General features: G+C 50.3%; 1 protein-coding gene across 1 annotated transcript; it reads left to right on the top strand.

The window, feature by feature from the left end:
- Positions 1-8,143: 8,143 nt before the first annotated feature.
- LOC133359915 (histone-lysine N-methyltransferase PRDM9-like) lies at positions 8,144-19,675 on the top strand. Its single transcript, XM_061578474.1, has 6 exons — positions 8,144-8,153; positions 12,653-12,784; positions 13,453-13,718; positions 15,242-15,309; positions 17,585-17,844; positions 18,849-19,675. The coding sequence occupies exons 1-6, from the start codon at positions 8,144-8,146 to the stop codon at positions 19,625-19,627; spliced, it is 1,515 nt and encodes a 504-aa protein (XP_061434458.1). The 3' UTR covers positions 19,628-19,675.
- The last annotated feature ends 1,086 nt before the right edge of the window (positions 19,676-20,761 follow it).

Genomic DNA, 20,761 nt, shown 5'->3' on the forward strand with positions numbered 1-20,761 from the left:
TAAGGCCACACGGGGGATCTTAGTCTCGTATCCCTGTGACTCTGTCTCCCTGTGACTCTGTCTCCATGTGACTCCATCTCCGTGACTGCATCTGACCGTCGTCCGCGTCTCGTCCCTCCGTGTCTCTGCGCCTCAGCAGCAGCAGCAGCAGGAGATGGGCGACTTCCGAGACATCAGAGGCTTCTTCACCAAGGCCGAGTGGAGCGATCTGGCCGAGTGCGAGAAGCGGCGCTACAGGAACATCAAGCAGAACCACGCCGTCCTGCTGAACCTCGGTGGGTACGGCAGGCCGAGCCTCTTCGCAACTCAACTAATTGTCGCAGTGATTATAATGATGAGACCAAGACGTCGTAGCAGAGTGGCATGCATGGGGCGCCATGGTGGCGAGATGTTAACTACCTCGCCTGGTCTACAGGAGGTCGTGGGTTCGATGGCGACCCTGACGATGCCTGTCATATATCTGGAGTCTGCGTGTGTCTCTCCCCGGTGAGATGTTAACTACCTCTCATGGTCTACAGGAGGTCGTGGGTTAGATCCCGGTCCTCCGGGTTTTTGTTCCACTTGTAAAAATAGATTTAGTTTTAGTTTAATGATTTGTTTACCTTTCCTCTACTTTGCACGCCTATCGTGTTTGTGTTTTGTGTTGTAACTTTCTGACCCCGTGCCCCCTATGGGACATCTATGAAAAAAGCTTCATAGCTCATCGGATTCATAATTCTAGTCACGTAGGTAAAAAATAAAATTAAAATTAATCAAAGTAAAATTAAAATTTATAAAAGTACTTTTATTAATTTAAATTGTATTTTTTACCTACGGATTCATAATGTTGGAGAGTAAACCCACAACATTTACAAAATAGTTTATTTTGACTTAAAACTTTCGTGACTGCAGGAATTCATATTCTTTGGTTCTTTCGATAAAGTGACGTAGATAGAAAAACTAAAATAAAAATGAAGTGAATAATAAAAATGATAAAGCACTCATGTATAATCAAAACTTTTGAGTTATAAATTAGTCTTCTTGGTTCTTTCGGTAAAGTCACATAGAAGGGAAAAAAACATAAAATACAATTATTAAAATACAATTTTAATGTTTTCTTTTTAATATTTTATTATTTCCCTTCTACGTGACTTTACCGAAAGAACCAAGAAGATGAATCCCTGCAGTCACGAAAGCTTTAAATTGAAATGTATACATTAGTGTTTTTTTTTATGGAGCAGCCTAATTAGTGTCTTATTTTTATAATTTTTTATTCACTTAATTTGTATCATTTGAACTGCCTCTATTGGGAGGGTTTCCACATAACCATGAGATCTTTTAACAATCTCCGTGACAAGAAAGTTCATCTGATCGAGTCACTCACATTTCTGAAGAGATGCCGTGACTCTAACGTAATACCGATCTCATTGACACTGATTTCTGCTGCAGTCACATCTTCCAATGCCAGACGAATTTTGTTCAGGGCGAGCTTGGCCCTGATCTCAGAGAGAATTAGACTGCTCCATACTGAACTAGATCATGTAGACAAGACACTCTTGAAATCACACTTAACATTGACGGGAAAAATGTCGACATCTGATTGGGAACATGTAGATAACATGACCGCTTAATCAGCCACTACAATGTCAGCGAAATGTAAAGATCTGATTTTCGAGTTCAACCTCCTTTCTAACAAGAAACCAGATCCACACGTTAAAAGATTAGACGTTGACAAGGTTGTTATTAATCTGAGTAATAGCCCAATGTGCGATGGTCTAAAGTCGGTTTTGGCTAAAGGGTTGAACTTCTCAGTCACCCCCAAACACATTCCAGTGGATGACGTTATTGCCCAGGTCGATGTCGCTCTTAAGGGTTTGGGGCGCATCGCTGCAGACGTTACAAGATCTGAAATTGCTGCAACCCTCAAAAGCGCTAAGATACCAGTCAGCAACATCAGTGAGGATGAACGTTTTTGTGGTTTTTGATTATTTTTATTCACTTTATTTTTCTATCTACATGACTTTGCCGAAAGAACCAAAGAATATTTACAAAAAAATGTATTTTGTGTGTGTGTAATTTGTTTACCTTTTCTATACTTTGCACTCCTATCGTGTTTACTGTATTGCTTGGGGTTATTGTAGCAGCCAAATAATATAAATGAACGTAGTAGCGGTACACCGTTGCGCTGTATGAAATAATCATCACATTTTTGGCAAAAGTTATTTATTTCTTCGCGATTCGAGACCCCAGACAGAAGGATATTTTGGGGTGGTGGTGGTGCGTCAAAATCAGTTGTCGTGATGCCAAAGCGGTGGGAAGACGGAACGTGACATGAGCAGCACTGAACACGAAGCTTCGCAGTCTGTTGCCGTACAGCGGCGCCCAGTCTGATGACGATCGGCTGCTCCGTGCTCCAGTGGCAAGATTGGACTCCTCGTGCCCCTAGAGACTCGGTCGGACGGTGCCTCGATACGACTCGTGGTGTCGCCACCGCACGTTCGGAATGGGGGACGCGGCTGCTGAATCTGAGTGCAACTTCTGATGGAGAGTCCTGCAGCTCACTCAAGGGGCAACGGCGACATCGTCGGGACTATGAAAAATAAGAATCGGTTTTACTCTTTATGGGAATGAAACAGGAGGTGTTAAGATGTTCAAACACCAGATAGATTATAGCTTTTGCAAGGAATCAGGTTACTGCATTAACCACGCGTACTGAACACGCAAACAAACACTCTCTGATAACATTTAATCATTGTCTTTGATACTGATTGGTCTACTCCAGAGACAGCCTTCTTCATGGCCTAGTCTCACCAGTGTCAGACCAGAGAACAACACCAAAAGGCGACCAGTACAAAGACAATGCAGTGTCAAGAGCATTTATAGCTCGGGGTGAGTAGCTATATCATTGGACCTTTTTGCCAGAATCAAAGTATAAAAAATAGGAATCGGTTTTACCCTTTCTGGCAATAAAACAGGAGCTGTTAAGATGTTCACACACCAAATGGATGATTCCTTTTTGCAAGGAATCAAGTTACTGCATTAACCACGCGTACTTGTATTGAACACGCAAACAAACACGCTCTGATAGTAATCACATCGTCAGGACTGCGTTACGAGGACCCGGTGTGTTGCTTTGCTGCACGGGTGTACTGCCAATACGTACAAATAACAATGACCGACTGCCTCCTTGCGCAGGGATGAACCCGGCCCAGCCCGAGTTCATGCGCGCACGCGGCAAGCGCAGGGCGAGGGGGAATGGAGCGGAGTGCGGGCGGTCGAGCGACTCCGACGAGGAGTGGACGGGGAGGAGAAAGAGGAAGGAGGTGGCGATGCACGGAGGACGAAGAGGCAAACGTAAAAGGGCGCTTGCAGACCGTGCAGAGACCCCCTGTAGACTCACACAGAGACCCCCTGTAGACTCACACAGAGACCCCCTGTAGACTCACACAGAGGCCCCCTGTATACTCACGCAGAAACCCCCTGAAGACTCACAAAGAGACCCCGTGTAGAATCACACAGAGACCCCTGTAGACTCACACAGAGACCCCTGTAGACTCACACAGAGACCCACTCTCGACTCACGCAGAGACCCCCTGTAGACTCACACAGAGACCCCCTGTAGACTCACGCAGAGACCCCCTGTAGACTCACATAGAGACCCCTGTAGACTCACACAGAGACCCCCTGTAGACTCACACAGAGACCCCCTGTAGACTCACGCAGAGACCCCCTGTAGACTCACGCAGAGACCCCCTGTAGACTCACACAGAGACCCCCTGTAGACTCACGCAGAGACCCCCTGTAGACTCACACAGAGACCCCCTGTAGACTCACACAGACCCCTGTAGACTCACACAGAGACCCCCTGTAGACTCACACAGAGACCCCTGTAGACTCACACAGAAACCCCCTGTAGACTCACACAGAGACCCCCTGTAGACTCACGCAGAGACCCCTGTAGACTCACACAGAAACCCCCTGTAGACTCACGCAGAGACCCCCTGTAGACTCACACAGAGACCCCTGTAGACTCACGCAGAGACCCCTGTAGACTCACACAGAGACCCCTGTAGACTCACGCAGAGACCCCCTGTAGACTCATGCAGAGATCCCCTGTAGACTCACGCAGAGACCCCCTGTAGACTCACACAGAGGCCCCCTGTAGACTCACACAGAGACCCCCTGTAGACTCACGCAGAGACCCCTGTAGACTCACACAGAGACCCCCTGTAGACTCACACAGACCCCTGTAGACTCACACAGAGACCCCTGTAGACTCACACAGAGACCCCCTGTAGACTCACACAGAAACCCCCTGTAGACTCACACAGAGACCCCCTGTAGACTCACGCAGAGACCCCTGTAGACTCACACAGAAACCCCCTGTAGACTCACACAGAGACCCCCTGTAGACTCACACAGAGACCCCCTGAAGACTCACACAAAGACCCCTGTAGACTCACACAGAGACCCCTGTAGACTCACAGAGACCCCCTGTAGACTCACGCAGAGACCCCTGTAGACTCACACAGAGACCCCCTGTAGACTCACGCAGAGACCCCTGTAGACTCGCTTGATGAAGCTGGTTGTAATCACCAGCGGAACCAAGTTAAATGCCCGCTCACGGCCAACACCAGTGACGACGATCCGAACCGGTCCTGAGCCTCCCCTAGGTTGACTCAGCGTCAAAATGAGTACCCGGTGCAGTGGTGTGTAGTAAACATCACAACCGGGGAGACAAAGACGGTCGGGCGTGTTGCTAGCTGCCCATCCCCCCGTGTGCCGTGCTGGCCTTCGTAGATGCTGCTTGCTGACAGCACTTGACCGCAACAGTCTGTGAAGGCTACACGGGGCATCTTTTTAATTGTGGACCGAGTTGGCACAGTCGCGGGCACAGGTGGTGCATCTGGCAGTCATCTAAGTAAACCTATGGCACCTGCAGGGTCCGTCTCGTGACCTGCACCTAGCCTGGCACAACAGTCAACCCATGGCATGGCACCTGGTTCTGTCCTGTGACAACAGTCTGTTAAGGCGGCACAGGGGAGATCATTGACTTTTTGGTAAATATGTGAGTGAGTAAATGTTTGCATGCATAAATACGCGTGTGGGTGTGTTCACACGTGTGTGTGTGTGTTAATGCATTTCCGTGTGTTCACACGTGTGTGCGTGTGTTAACGCGTGTGCATATGGGGAGCGGTAGTGTAGCGGTTAGCGCGCTGCGCTATGAACCCGGCGACCCGGGTTCGATTCCCGCTCACGGTCAACACCACTGACGATTATTTGAACCGGTCCTGGGCCTCCCCTATGTCGGCTCAGCCTCAACTGAGTACCTGGTGCGGTGTGTAAACATCACCACTGGGGAGACAAAGACGGTCGGGCGTGGTGCTGGCCACCCACCCCCTCGTGTACCGTTCTGGCCTTCATAGGTGCTCACTAACAGCACTTGCCCCTACAGTCTGTTAAGGCTATACGGGGGAGCTTTGTCCTTGCATATGTTCATGCGTGTCCGTGTGTTCACACGTGCGTGCGTGTGTTCACGTGTGTGCGTGTGTTCACGTGTGTGCGTGTGTTCACGTGTGTGCGTGTGTTCACGCAGGAGGAGGCAAGGGGGCTGCTTCACGCTGGGCCACCGTGGGAGAGTCGCACGCGAGGGCAGCTCCCAGCAAGCGCAAGGTCTCTGTGCACAGCGCACGGCACTCCTCTCGTTACATCTGCTGCTGCTGTTGTCTTTAGTTTGTTGTCCTTCCCCCGCACCTCCCATTAGCGAGGTTGGCTACGTACGGTGACAAAGAAATCCAACGTACATACATACTACTAGACACTGCTATACCAGGGACGTGCAGTCAGGGGAGGCAGGCGAGGCAGAGCCTCACCTGTCATATACTCCAATGAAAATAGCTGTTAGGGGCCGTCCATAAATGACGTCACGTGATTTTTGACGATTTTTGACCCCCTCCCCCCCTCGTCACACAGCGTCACAAAAAGTCAGACCCCCCCTCAAATATGACGTCACAAAGCTCTGCCCCCACCCCCAAAAAAAAAAAACATGCTTCAAATCGCTTTCAACTATTGTCATTGTAGTGCGTATTTAATGTGGCGCTGCACTCTGATGTTGTAGGAGAAAACATTTATTTAAAAGTCGAAATAATTAAGTAGAACGTGTTGTCTATATTTATTTAAAGTTGTGCATTTTGATGTGACGTCACATTTCTCAACCCCCCCCCCCCTCGTCACACATCGTCACAAACGTCTGACCCCCCCTCCCCCCCAGGTGCGTGACGTCATTTATGGACGGCCCCTTACGAAAGTGAAAAAAATGTTCCACTGATTTGTGTTATAAATGTAATTTCTGTATAATTCCAATCATTACAGAGAGATAGTAACAGGCACGCGCTTATTGCCCGCGCTCCATCCAGTTTCTGAGGGGTTGCGCAATCAAAGGGGAGGCTGAGCTTGTCGCTGCCTCACCTCTCGTCTCCCTGTATTTGCAGCGGAGCGCCGCAAATTTGGCGATTTTGACTGTCAAAATGATTGGAATCGTACAGAAATGACGTAACACAGATCAGTGGAAAAATCTAAATTTTTTAATCCTTTATATTAAGTTCACTTGCTTGCTTGCTTGCGCGCTTACGACCGTGCAAATCTTTCGGTCGTTTTTTAACCCACTTCCCGTGATCCAATCGAGCTGACATTTTGCACACAGACTCGTTGTGCGTGACAATTTATTTTCGTGAAAATTTTTTCCATAACTTTACACTTTTTAGGAATTTTTTTTTAATATTTAATTACCAATTGCTTAATGGTGGCAGGCAATCATCTGACCCATAGGTGGCAGCCATCTCAAACCAGAGGACGAGAGGACTCTAGCCGCCATGCATATAAAGGATTTATAGTGAAAAACTTTGTTTTTATGGGTTAACTTTTTACTTTGTACTTTTCGTAACAGCTATTTCCATTGGAGTATAACAGGTGAGGCTGTGCCTCCCCTAACTCGCCTCACCACGGGGAGAGAGAAAAAAAAGACGAAGACTCCAAATATACAGCAGCAGGCGTCAGGGTCAGGATCGAACCCATGACCTCCTGCGTACCAGGCGAGGTTGTTAACATCTCCTAGCCACCATGCCCCCTCTGCATGGCACTCTGGTACAACGTTTGGGCTTATTATTATAATTAGTTTATTAATTAGTTTAGTTGTGAAGAGGCTTGGCCTGCCATACCCACCGAGGTTCAGCATGACGGCATGGTTCTGCTTGATGTATGGAATCAGATTTACAGAATCAGAATATCAGAATTAGAATATGTATTGTACTGGAGGAATCCGATGAGGTGTCAGGCTCGAGATCGAACCCGCGACCTCCTGCGTACCAGGCGAGGGAGTTAACATCTCCTAGCCACCGCTGGTCACCGCACCAACTCCGCCCCCCACACCCCCTCCGCCCCCTCACCCCACCGCCCCCTCCGCTCAGACTAAAGCGGAAGCCCTGGAGTACGTGTGGAGCATCTTGCAGGGCGTGGAGGAGGAGCAGCAGCAGGAGGAGGAGGAGTTCAGGGGATTTGAGCTGAGGGAGGTGCACAAGGCCAGGATGGCGATGTTCAGGCTGGAGCGCAGAGCCACCGCCTGCAAGGAGGCCCTGAGGGTGGCGCTCCAGAGGATACGTGGAGGTGCGTAGCCTGCAGCGGTGATTTCTATTCACACCGCAACTCCACGCTCCCCTCTATTCTCACTGGAACTCCACACTCCCCTCTATTCCCACCGGAACTCTACACTCCCCTCTATTCTCACCGGAACTCCACACTCCCCTCTATTCTCACCGGAACTCCACACTCCCCTCTATTCTCACCGGAACTCCACACTCCCCTCTATTCCCACCGGAACTCCACACTCCCCTCTATTCTCACCGGAACTCCACACTCCCCTCTATTCCCACCGGAACTCCACACTCCCCTCTATTCTCACCGGAACTCCACACTCCCCTCTATTCTCACCGGAACTCCACACTCCCCTCTATTCTCCGGAACTCCACACTCCCCTCTATTCTCACCGGAACTCCACACTCCCCTCTATTCTCACCGGAACTCCACACTCCCCTCTATTCTCACCGGAACTCCGCAATCTTCTGTTGCTGCTGATGGAAGTCGCCACTGCTGTTGATGCTACTGCTACATGTGCTCCTGTCAGGGCTGCTGCTGGTACTGATGCAGCCTATGAACTAAACGATGTTTATTTTACCAGGGTAAGCCCCACTGAGCTGTGTAACTGTTTTTCAGAAGCGACCTGGCTATCACAAATGAGAGCTCAACGAAGTGACTTGTCATCATCATCATTACGTGGACATTTACAGCAGCCAAATGTTGTATATGTTGGGTATGAAAATTTGTTATGTTGTATGCGTGCGTGGGTGAAATTATTATGTTGTATATGTGGGTTATGAATATTCAGTGGAAATAATAATAATTAAATGAAATTTGGCCAAATGTGTAATTATCCGGAAATATGTTAATTTATGTAATTACGCACATTTTAATTATGCCAATTCGAGAGGTAATCGTATTAATTATGCGAGTGGGTGTAATTATGATAATGCAAGTCGTTATGATAACCAGACCCCGGTTCACCCCGTTATCGCTTTAACATTTACTGAGTATGTATTAGTGTGTTTATTAAGGTCACCAAGTTCAAATCTCAACGCAGAAGCAGATCTTATGCATAGATTTCAGGAAAGAATCACACAACCACTTCTGTATTGATCAATTTATTACTAATTCAACCTTAACTATGATATAGTATGCGAACTCTCAATCCCGGAACGTCAATACGGCATCAATACAGTATCATCAACGATTGTCTGATTTCACTTTGACAACGGCACATGGATCCCGCATAACGCGATGGTTGTTAGTGAGAGAGAGAGTCGTTAAAACATGCAAATACTATGCTAAGAAAACCTTAACGTTAATGAATGATTATACTCAATATTGTTCACGCAGTACCGCACTCCTTATTGATCATACGCAACCCTTATCACGTTGTTAACACCTTGGGTCACGGAACAGTTGAATATTCTGTAGAGGATGCGAGTACGTGCGGCGATTATGACTGAAAGATACTTGAAAGATTATACGGCGATAAAAAAAACACAATCAAAAACAGTTATTATTCTTAAAGGCACCAATCTCAACAGATACATCGGCAGGTTATCTCAGAACGGCTCGGAGTAAGGGCCTGCGACGGTGCTCCTTTTCCGAAGATCGTTATCTTATACCAAGTTTACTAATTGGGGACCAGATCACCTGATAAGGATCCGGTGGGCCACCACTCCCCACGTGAGCGTGGCTCGGCGGAAGGAGGTGCCAAGAATCAGTTCGTATTGATGGATCTGTTGGGAATTTATGCGATTAAGAGTACAGCCCACTAAATATTAAAGATAAAATCAAGAATACTCCTATAAGAGACGGAGGGCCATCACTCGGTCTCGTTGTGATGCTTTCCAGCCACGGATGGCTTATGGGTTCGAGTGTTTTTGAGTGGTAAGAGTTGTCTTGAATAGTCAGTGTTCGGAGTCGATTCTTTAGGTCAAACAGACGCCTGGTGGTCGTGTGGTGAGGGGGCGGTGCGCGTCATACGTATCAGTCGATCCCCTGTCACCGTGGTGGTTCGGATGGCTGTTGATACGCTGTCGCAGTTCGGAACCCGGTCGGTAGGTGGCGCCCACAACTCGCTCGTAGCGTGCAGCGCTGGATCGTCGCCAAACCGCAACGATCACCACTCCGGCGGCAGCAGAGACCTCCGGCGGCAGCAGAGATTGACGAGCTGAAGATGAGTCGAGCCGACCCGCTGGTCGCAGCTCGCTCCTGAGTCGACCCTCCCGGTCGAGCTCGCTCCTGGGTCGACCCGCTGGTCGCCCTCGCTCCTGAGTCGACTCTCTGGTCGCACTCCTGAGTGGACCCACTGGTCGCACTCCTCCTGAGCCGACTCTCCCGGTCGCGCTCCTGAGTGGACCCTCTCGTCGCACTCGTTCCTGAGTCGACCCTCCCGGTCGAGCTTCTGAGTGGACCCTCCCGTCGCACTGGTTTCCAATGCTCAGGATCCGTTCCTTTATGCCGAAAAATCCCCCTGGATCCCGCCCACAAGGCGGGGCTTCCGATTTTTGCTGTGTCAGGATCTGTCCGTAGGCAGGTGTGTCCATGTGTGTGTCCGTACGTCCGTGTGTCCTTGTGTGCATCACTGACGGTATATTCCGTTGTCACACTCCCTCCATAAAACCCACGAGCAAACAATCAGATGTTACAAATTGCCTCGAAGTCGTCTCTCTGTCTGGGTGCAATATTATCTCTTGTCTGGCCTTCTTCATGAACCCAAAACACAGACGTTACAAATCGTCTCATAGGCGTCTTTGTTCGTGTTGCACAACCTGGAGGGAGGGGCAACACTCTCTCCGACCCGGCGCACAAAGAAATGGTTAAAAAGTTTTAAGTTAACATTTGTCCCTTACTATTTCACAGTTATGATTCTGTATGTAACCTAAGGTCTGTCGTTTCCCATCGTGGTGCTTGACTCCAGTGGAGGTGTTTCCCCGAGCGTATACACACTCCTATCCCGCTCTGCGGGGATACAAAGACGGCCGGGATCTCCCTTTCTCTCCGACCCTGGGTTTAACATCGTTTTTTTTTTATTATGTATTTATATTCGACCTGGTGGTGATTCATCTCGTTATCCTGGCTTTTCCATAAGTTTTACTTTTGTCTTTTCATGCATATACTTATTACTATTAATTTATTTCCGATATCTTAGGTTAAGGGGTAAGTTTCTTGATCCTAGGAATTCGTATTCCTTGGTGCCTGCATGGTTATATAAGCGGAATATAGTTTACGGTGAATAGCGTTAACATTGATGTTATGTGCGATATTATGTATTGTGATGTCTTTAACTTAACTTGTTTGTCAGAGCTTTACTGACACGAAGTTGCATTTCATAGCCCGCAGTCTTTGCCCCACCCTATCTCTGCTCGCCGTTGTTGTTGCCGTCCAGCTGCCGTTAATTCAAGGCCTCATTAATTTCCGTCACTCCTGAGTAGGTGAGGGCGGTTGAACCTTGGAGTCAGTTCTGGTTTTTGTCTGCCTGCTTTTTCTTGTGTCCCCTGACCCCGGGAGTTATTATTCTACTTTATGGCCTGTCGAAGCCCCACTCGCTGTTGCTGGGCTGGTGTTGTTCCCGGCTTTTTGCTTACGTTTGCAGTTCGCCGTGCTCTTAATTTCCTTCCCTCGTCAACCTTATATCGACTATTCGCTCCTGTCTGGGTGCGATTCAGTTTTAACTTAGGAAGGTTCTGATTGTCATATGCTTCGGGTCGAGTTGTATAGAAAGTATTGAAGTATGGAAATAACATTTCATATTGACTTAATAATGGTGATGGTTCAGTAGGCGTAACTTGTGGCCTGGTTTAATTGGAGTGGGTGTGAATATCAATAACTTTAGCCTACCCTGTTGTTAAATTCCGACTTTAACGTTACTTTAATAGCAATACAGAATAATTGAGCTTTTTGTCTTAACTAGGCGAATGCGAACTTCTGGTGACCCCCGCAGCCTTGTTACTCAGCTGGGTCTTGCCCGCCTTGAGAGATATACAACACTCTTTTAAATCACCTCTCCCCCTGTCCAACCTTCTGCTCTGGGAGTGTTATTCTTGATTCCAGGTCCAAGGCCCCCTCACATTCAGACGCGCAGGGTTGTTTACATCAGCTCCCCCCCCTGTGCACGTGTTCTAACTAGCTCGGAATCCCTGAACACACAATCAGTGATGATTCCTGGCTTTCTGTGGTTGTGATTTAGACAAAGGCGCCTCTGTCTTCTTCCATTGCCTTTGAGTCGACACTGCCCTATTATTTGCCCATGTGCTGAGGTCATAGAATTCGTTTTGACTTCAGTAATATTAACATTCAGTATTGGATTAGCAAATGGGCAATGGTTCATTTATGTAGCTCGCAGCCTGGTCTCCAATTTGAGCGAGCGCGAGGATCGATACTTTAGCCTACTCTGTTGTTGAATTTCGAATTTTGACGTTACTTTAAAACCATGCAGGATGGTTGGGCTTTTTGCCTTAACTATGTCTGGCTGACACTCCCACTGTCTCTGCCGCCTGCACGGGTGACATGTGCCCGTTCATCAGGCCTTATCTTTCCTTGAAGCAAGGTTGCAAATTCTGCCATCCTAGCCCTCCTCCAGTTCATTACTTAACAACACCTGGTGTTTTGCAGTTTGCTGCGCTTGGTGTGTTTCAATCATTAAAAAAACAAGTAAAAAGATAATATATAAAAATCATCAAATATTATTAATCTCAATTATGGAAGAAGGGTTAGGATACAACACAAATACTCTCAACACGTGACGTTGATTCTAAATGTCGAGGGGAAAAACCGGAGGACCCGGAGAAAAATCCACGCAACCACGGGGAGGTTCAACACGCAAACTCCAAATATACAGCGTGGGTCGTCAGGGTCGGGATCGCACCCACGACCTCCTGTATTCCAGGCGAGGGAGTTAACATCTCGCCACAGAGGAGAGAGAGACACGAAGACTCCAAATATACAGCAGGCTTCGTCAGGGTCGGGATGGAATCTGCGACCTCCCGTATACCAGGAGAGGTAGTCAACATCTCGCCGTGTTTGCCTGCAGGCTCCTCCGTGCCGCCGGCCTCCGCCCAGGCTGTGGCGGTGTCGCGCAGCGCTCGCTCTCGCTACGGCCTGCGCCCGCGCGAGAGGAAAGTCTACACAGAGGTGGAGGAGCCCCAGGACGACGACTTCTTCTGTGAGACCCCCTGCTCCCCCTACCTCTCTCTCACTTTCTCACAATGTCAGTTTGTCACACTCTCATACTCTTAGTTCTTTCGGTAAAGTCACGTAAGTAAAAAATGAAATAAAAATTTATAAAAATAAAATAAAAATCACGACGTTTCGGAGGCAACACAAGTCTCCGTCATCAGGTGGGACCGTCACAGCCAGATTTGGTGCATTATTTTATTATTTATTTTATTAATTTTAATTTCATTTTTTACCTACGTGACTTTACCGAAAGAACTAAGAGTATGAATCCTTGCAGTCACGAAAGCTTCAAATCTAGAATGTCACACTCTCACCCATCAGTTTGTCACACTCTCACCCATCTCTCTCTATTGCTCCCGCACTCTCACTCGATATATTCCACTTGCTCCCTCTCACACGCTCCCTTTCTCACACTCTCACTTACCTCTCTCTCTTTTGCTCCCTCACTCAGGGATGCAGGGAGGGATGCAGGGAAGGTGACAGGGTTTACATCTCCGATGAGTGAGCTAAAGAAGTTCCCCATGCAGAGAGGGAGGGAGGGAGGCATCTGTCTGGAGCGCTCCTCACCCTCTCACCCTCTCACAGTGCCACTGCTGCTGCTGCTGTTGCTACTGCGGTTCACCCTCCTCCCGCTGCTGCTGCTGTGGCTCTCAGTCTGCGAGCTGTGCAGGGATTTCTACCTGGGGGAGTGCTCCGTGCACGGCCCGCCAGAGTTCATCGCGGACGCGGCCGTGGCCCCGGGAGTGGCCAACAGGGCCCGGCTCAGCCTGCCCCAGGGCCTCACCGTCGGCGCCTCCTCCATCGCCGGCGCCGGCCTCGGGGTGTGGAGCAACAGGAAGAAGCTGCCCAAGGGGGTGATGTTTGGGCCCTACCAGGGAGAGGTGTCTGAGGAGAACCCCATGAGCGAGTACTGCTGGCTGGTGAGCTGCTGCTGCTGCCACTGCCACTGCTGCAGCCTCCTCCTATTCCTACATCATCATCGTGTTTGTGGAGAGGAGGCTCGTGAAGGAGATACAGAGAAACCCATAGCCTCACACAGTCACCCACAGACTCACACAGTCACCCAGAAACTGGCACAGAGAGACCCAGAGACTTTGCACAGAGACCCAGAGGCTCGCATAGAGAGACCCACAGACTTGCACAGAGACCTAGAGACTTGAACAGAGACCCAGAGACTCACAGTGGGACACACAGACTCACACAGAGACCCAGAGACTCGCACAGAGAGACCCAGATACTCACACATAGGCTCAGAGAATCGCACAGAGACCCACAGACTCACAGAGAGACCCAGAGACTCGCACAGAGACTCGCACAGAGACCCAGAGAATCGCACAGAGACCCACAGTCTCGCACAGAGACCCAGAGAATCGCACAGAGACCCACAGTCTCACACAGAGCCTTAGAGACTTGCACAGAGACTCAGTGACTCACAGAGGGACCCACAGACTCACAGAGAGACCCAAAAAATTAACGTAATTACGAGTTAAACTTGTAACCCACAGTAGCCGCTCGCTCGCAAGGACAGAACAACTTCAATGCGCGAGGAGGAACCACAGACAAGTGGTTCTGCCTCACGCACTCCTTACACACAAATAAACCATGATACCTCGCCGCTGATCTCGTCAAGAAGCATAAACCATCATCACGCAAACTCTGTTCATGCTCACAGATACCCATAGACTCACACAGAGACACATAGACTCGCACATAGACCCATAGACTCGCACAGAAACCCATAGACTCGCACAGAGACCCATAGACTCGCACAGAGACCCATAGATTCACACAGTCACCCACAGACTCACACAGAGACCCAGAGACTGGCACAGAGAGACCCAGATACTCACATAGAGGCTCAGAGAATCGCACAGAGAGACCCACAGTCTCACACAGAGACCCAGAGATTCGCACAGAGACCCAGAGCCCCACACAGTCACCCACAGACTCGCACAGAGACCCAGAGAATCGCACCGAGAGACCCACAGACTCACACAGAGACCATAGAGACTTGCACAGAGACCCAGAGACTCGCATAGAAACCCATAGACTCGTACAGAGACCTAGAGACTCACCCAAAGAATTTCAGAGAGACCCCCAGAATCACAGAGAGACCCAAAAATTAACGTAATTCTAATTTCAACTTGTAACACACAGCAAAGACGGTGGTCACCGTATGGCGTGGCGCTTACAGATGCACTTCTGCGGCCGTCTGGAAGGTTCTTCCTTCCAATGTTAGGAAGCCACTGAGAGCTATGCACTTTTAAATCTTGTAGGTTGAAAACGCATTTCTATAGAACTGATTTTGGTGTTTAGTTTGTTGTCCTTCTCCCGCACCTCCGATCAGCACGGTTGGCTACGTACGGTACGAAAGAAGTTCAACTTACAGTCCAACTCACGTTAATTATCCGTGGATCTGCTCGTGTGCGTCTGTGTGTTTCAGATTTACAAAAACAAAAAGGATCGTGAATATGTTGATGCTCAGGATGAATCTAAGTCAAACTGGATGAGGTGATTTTTGTCTTAAGGACCACAACACAGAGATCAGAACCACCACACACAGAGACCAGAACCACCACACACAGAGACCAGAACCACTACACACAGAAACCAGAACCACTACACACAGAGACCAGAACCACCACACACAGAGACCAGAACCACTACACACAGAGACCAGAACCACCACACACAGAGACCAGAACCACCACACACAGAAACCAGAACCACCACACACAGAGACCAGAACCACCACACACAGAGACCAGAACCACTACACACAGAAACCAGAACCACTACACACAGAGACCAGAACCACCACACACAGAGACCAGAACCACTACACACAGAGACCAGAACCACCACACACAGAAACCAGAACCACCACACACAGAGACCAGAACCACCACACACAGAGACCAGAACCACTACACACAGAGACCAGAACCACCACACACAGAGACCAGAACCACCACACACAGAGACCAGAACCACCACACACAGAAACCAGAACCACTACACACAGAGACCAGAACCACCACACACAGAGACCAGAACCACTACACACAGAGACCAGAACCACCACACACAGAGACCAGAACCACTACACACAGAAACCAGAAACCACTGCACACAGAGACCAGAACCACCACACACAGAGACCAGAACCACCACACACAGAGACCAGAACCACCACACACAGAGACCAGAACCACCACACACAGAGACCAGAACCACTACACACAGAAACCAGAACCACTACACACAGAGACCAGAACCACCACACACAGAGACCAGAACCACTACACACAGAGACCAGAACCACCACACACAGAGACCAGAACCACCACACACAGAGACCAGAACCACTACACACAGAAACCAGAACCATTGCACACAGATACCAGAACCACCACACACAGAGACCAGAACCACCACACACAGAGACCAGAACCACTACACACAGAAACTAGAACCACTACACACAGAGACCAGAACCACCACACACAGAGACCAGAACCACTACACACAGAGACCAGAACCACCACACACAGAGACCAGAACCACCACACACAGAGACCAGAACCACTACACACAGAAACCAGAACCACTGCACACAGAGACCAGAACCACCACACACAGAGACCAGAACCACCACACACAGAGACCAGAACCACTACACACAGAGATCAGAACCACCACACACAGAGACCAGAACCACTACACACAGAAACCAGAACCACTACACACAGAGACCAGAACCACCACACACAGAGACCAGAACCACTACACACAGAGACCAGAACCACTACACTCAGAGACCAGAACCACCACACACAGAGACCAGAACCACCACACACAGAGACCAGAACCACCACACACAGAGACCAGAACCACCACACACAGAGACCAGAACCACTACACACAGAAACCAGAACCACTACACACAGAGACCAGAACCACCACACACAGAGACCAGAACCACTACACACAGAGACCAGAACCACCACACACAGAGACCAGAACCACCACACACAGAGACCAGAACCACTACACACAGAAACCAGAACCATTGCACACAGATACCAGAACCACCACACACAGAGACCAGAACCACCACACACAGAGACCAGAACCACTACACACAGAAACTAGAACCACTACACACAGAGACCAGAACCACCACACACAGAGACCAGAACCACTACACACAGAGACCAGAACCACCACACACAGAGACCAGAACCACCACACACAGAGACCAGAACCACTACACACAGAAACCAGAACCACTGCACACAGAGACCAGAACCACCACACACAGAGACCAGAACCACCACACACAGAGACCAGAACCACTACACACAGAGATCAGAACCACCACACACAGAGACCAGAACCACTACACACAGAAACCAGAACCACTACACACAGAGACCAGAACCACCACACACAGAGACCAGAACCACTACACACAGAGACCAGAACCACTACACTCAGAGACCAGAACCACCACACACAGAGACCAGAACCACCACACACAGAGACCAGAACCACTACACACAGAAACCAGAACCACCACACACAGAGACCAGAACCACTAAAGAGACCAGAACCACTACACACAGAGACCAACCCTGGGCCTCCCCTTGGTCGACTCGGCATCAAATGAGCACCCGGTACGGAGCGTGGTTCCAGCCACACCACCCCCACGTAGCGCCCAGTGCCGGCCCTTAATAGGCGCTCGCTAACAGCGCCCACCCCGCCCCCGCGTCTGCCCGCGCAGGTTCGTCAACTGCGCGAGGAATGAGCAGGAGCAGAACCTGGTGGCCTTCCAGCACCGGGGGCAGATTTACTACCGCACGTTCCGTGCCGTGGGGCCCGGCTCTGAGCTGCTGGTCTGGTACGGCGAGGAGTTCGCCCAGGAGCTGGGCATCGCCTGCGAGGCCGGGCCCTCGCGACGCCGCAGCAGCAGCAACGAGATGGCTCCCAGGGCCACCGCCAGAGACCTGCAGCCCGTGCAGCCTCCACCAAGCGAGGAACACTGTGAGCACCGCTCACCAGAGACTCGCCACTGCTCACCAGACTATAGCCACCACTCACCAGAGATGATAGCCACCACTCACCAGAGATGATTGCCACCACTCACCAGAGATGATAGCCACCACTCACCAGAGATGATAGCCACCACGCACCAGAAATGATAGCCACCACTCACCAGAGATGGCAGCCACCACTTACGAGAGACGATAGCCACTACTCACCAGAGACGATAGCCACCACTCAGTAGAGATGATAGCTACCACTCACCAGAGATGATAGCCACATCTCACCAGAGATGTGGATGTAGCTACCACTCACCAGAGATGATAGCCACCACTCACTAGAGATGATAGCCACCACTCACCAGAGATGATAGCCACATCTCACCAGAGTTGGTAGCCACCACTCACCAGAGATGACAGCCACCACTCACCAGAGATGATAGGCACCAGCCACACTGATAAGGTGGAAGTGAGTAACTGGTGTGGTGTGTAGTAGTAAACATCGCCACTGGGGAGACAAAGGCGGCTATGTGTGGTGCTGGCCACCCTCCCACTCGTGTGCCGTGTTGGCTTTCATTGGTGCCCATAACAGCACTTGTCCCAAAAGTATATACAGGCTATATGGGGGTTCTTTGTCTTTGTGTGTATATATAATGGAGCCCACTGCACTACGAACCTGGCCACCTGAGTTTGATTCCCACTCACGGCCAACGTCAGTGGTGAATATTTAGGCCTCCCCTAGGTTGACTCAGCCTCAAATGAGTACCTAGCTTAAACGTGGAAACATCGCCACTGGAGAGACAAAGGCGGTCGGGCCTGGTGTTGGCCACCTACTCCCTCGTGTGCCATGCCGGCCTTCATAGGTACTCGCAAACAGCACTTGCCCAACAGTCTGATATGGCTGTGGGAAACCTTTACCTTTGTGTATACACACACGTGTGCAAGAGTGTTCATGTCTAGATGTTGGTGTGTGCGCGTGTGTCTTGTTCCTCTGGGATGACGCAGGTGGAGTGGGTGTGGAGGTCACAAGGCTGCCGTGTCCTGCCTGCAACCGTCAGTTCATCTGCCGCTCTAGTCTACAACATCACGTGCAGAGGAGACACCCCACTAAGCCCAGTAACAAAAGTCATCAGTGTGACCAATGTTCATTCAGCACGGACTACAAGTGTAACTTGAAGAAGCACCAGAGAACACACACGGGAGAGAAGCCGTTCAAGTGCACCGTGTGTGAGAAGGCGTTTGCACGGCTATCACATCTTCACAGCCACCAGAGAACCCACACGGGAGAGAAGCCGTTCAAGTGCACCATGTGTGAGAAGGCGTTTGCACGGCTATCACATCTTCACAGCCACCAGAGAACACACACGGGAGAGAAGCCGTTCAAGTGCACCGTGTGTGAGAAGGCGTTTGCACAGCTATCAACTCTTCACAGCCACCAGAGAACACACACGGGAGAGAAGCCGTTCAAGTGCACCGTGTGTGAGAAGGCGTTTGCAGACTCATCACATCTTCACAGCCACCAGAGAACACACACGGGAGAAAAGCCGTTCAAGTGCACCGTGTGTGAGAAGGCGTTTGCACTGCTATCAACTCTTCACAGCCACCAGAGAACACACACGGGAGAGAAGCCGTTCAAGTGCACCGTGTGTGAGAAGGTGTTTTCACAGCTATCAACTCTTCGCCGGCACCAGAGAACACACACCGGCCAGAATGCATTTTCTCATTCCCGTGAAAACAGAAAAGTCTGCCATCCTGAGCAAAACGCGCACAGCGCCGAGCTGTGATTTAGTTTTAAACAACAGGCCACGTGATTAGCTGAGGCTGTGCCACTCTTGAAACTGATTTAAAATGAACACGGAAACCTACGGATCCTCCTACACCTGCCTCACACTCTGTGGGGGGTGGGAGATTAAACCGACCCGGCCACCCCTCGATTGCAAGTGCGGAGTTCTAGGTCCCAACCACTGCACGTCCCCCCCCCACCCCCATCACCTGGGGGTCCCTGTGTGTGTGAGTGTGCAGAGTCCCCCGTGCAGAGCTGCACTGTTGTTACCCTAGAGGGGGGCACCGCAGGGCGATCCACCTACAGATACCCCAGTCTGCACGTCTCCCGCCGGTCTCCATGCGCACCGCGTGCCGTCTCGTAGCCCTGCCCCGTGCGACGTACGTTGCGGGGGTCGCTAGCCCCCGAGATCCCTCCCTCGATAATGCTAACGGCCGGGCTAGCATCATCAATCGCCCCCCCGCTGCTAAGCGAACCGCTGCTAAGTTCCTCACCTATGGTGTGGGAGCCGTCGCCCGCGGATTCCCCTCCACCGCGGGTCCGCGTAATGGGCATGGTTAATCACCGATTAGTATTCTGCCCCTCTCTACTACGATACTTCCCTTTCCTAATCGCGCGCCTGCAACCCACGCGGAGCGAACGCACGCACGCCCACACACACGCCGCTCCGCGCACTCCAACTCAACTCACGTTATACTCGCGCACCTGTATCACACACGGAGTGAACACACGCGACACCCACTCTCGCACCGCTCTGCGCAGCGCTCCCCCGAGGCGAGCCGCAGCACTACAGAATCACTGCGTACCCACGCGCAACCCGCGCGCTCAGCTCCGCGCAGCGCTCACTCACGTGGCGAACCACTGTGCACACAGCGCACCCACACGCTCACACTGCACGACAAGATCACGCGAGACCACGCTTCGCTATTAATGATTTATTATATGCCACCTGCGAATTGATGTTGAATCAGTGAGTCGACGAGGCTGGCCTATTCCACTAAACCTGTACCTATTCCCTATTTATCGGCTTACGATACCCTACTTCACCTCCCCACTCACTGTTTGGTGCCCGCGGAGGTTCGCTGCCTTCTGCGCTAACAGCGTACCTCGATGCGTCGCACGGACGTCCGGGTCG

This window comes from Lethenteron reissneri, chromosome 66 (genome assembly GCF_015708825.2).
Source record: "Lethenteron reissneri isolate LAM-NWPU_2019-01 chromosome 66, ASM1570882v1, whole genome shotgun sequence".
Taxonomy (NCBI): Eukaryota; Metazoa; Chordata; class Hyperoartia; order Petromyzontiformes; family Petromyzontidae; genus Lethenteron; species Lethenteron reissneri.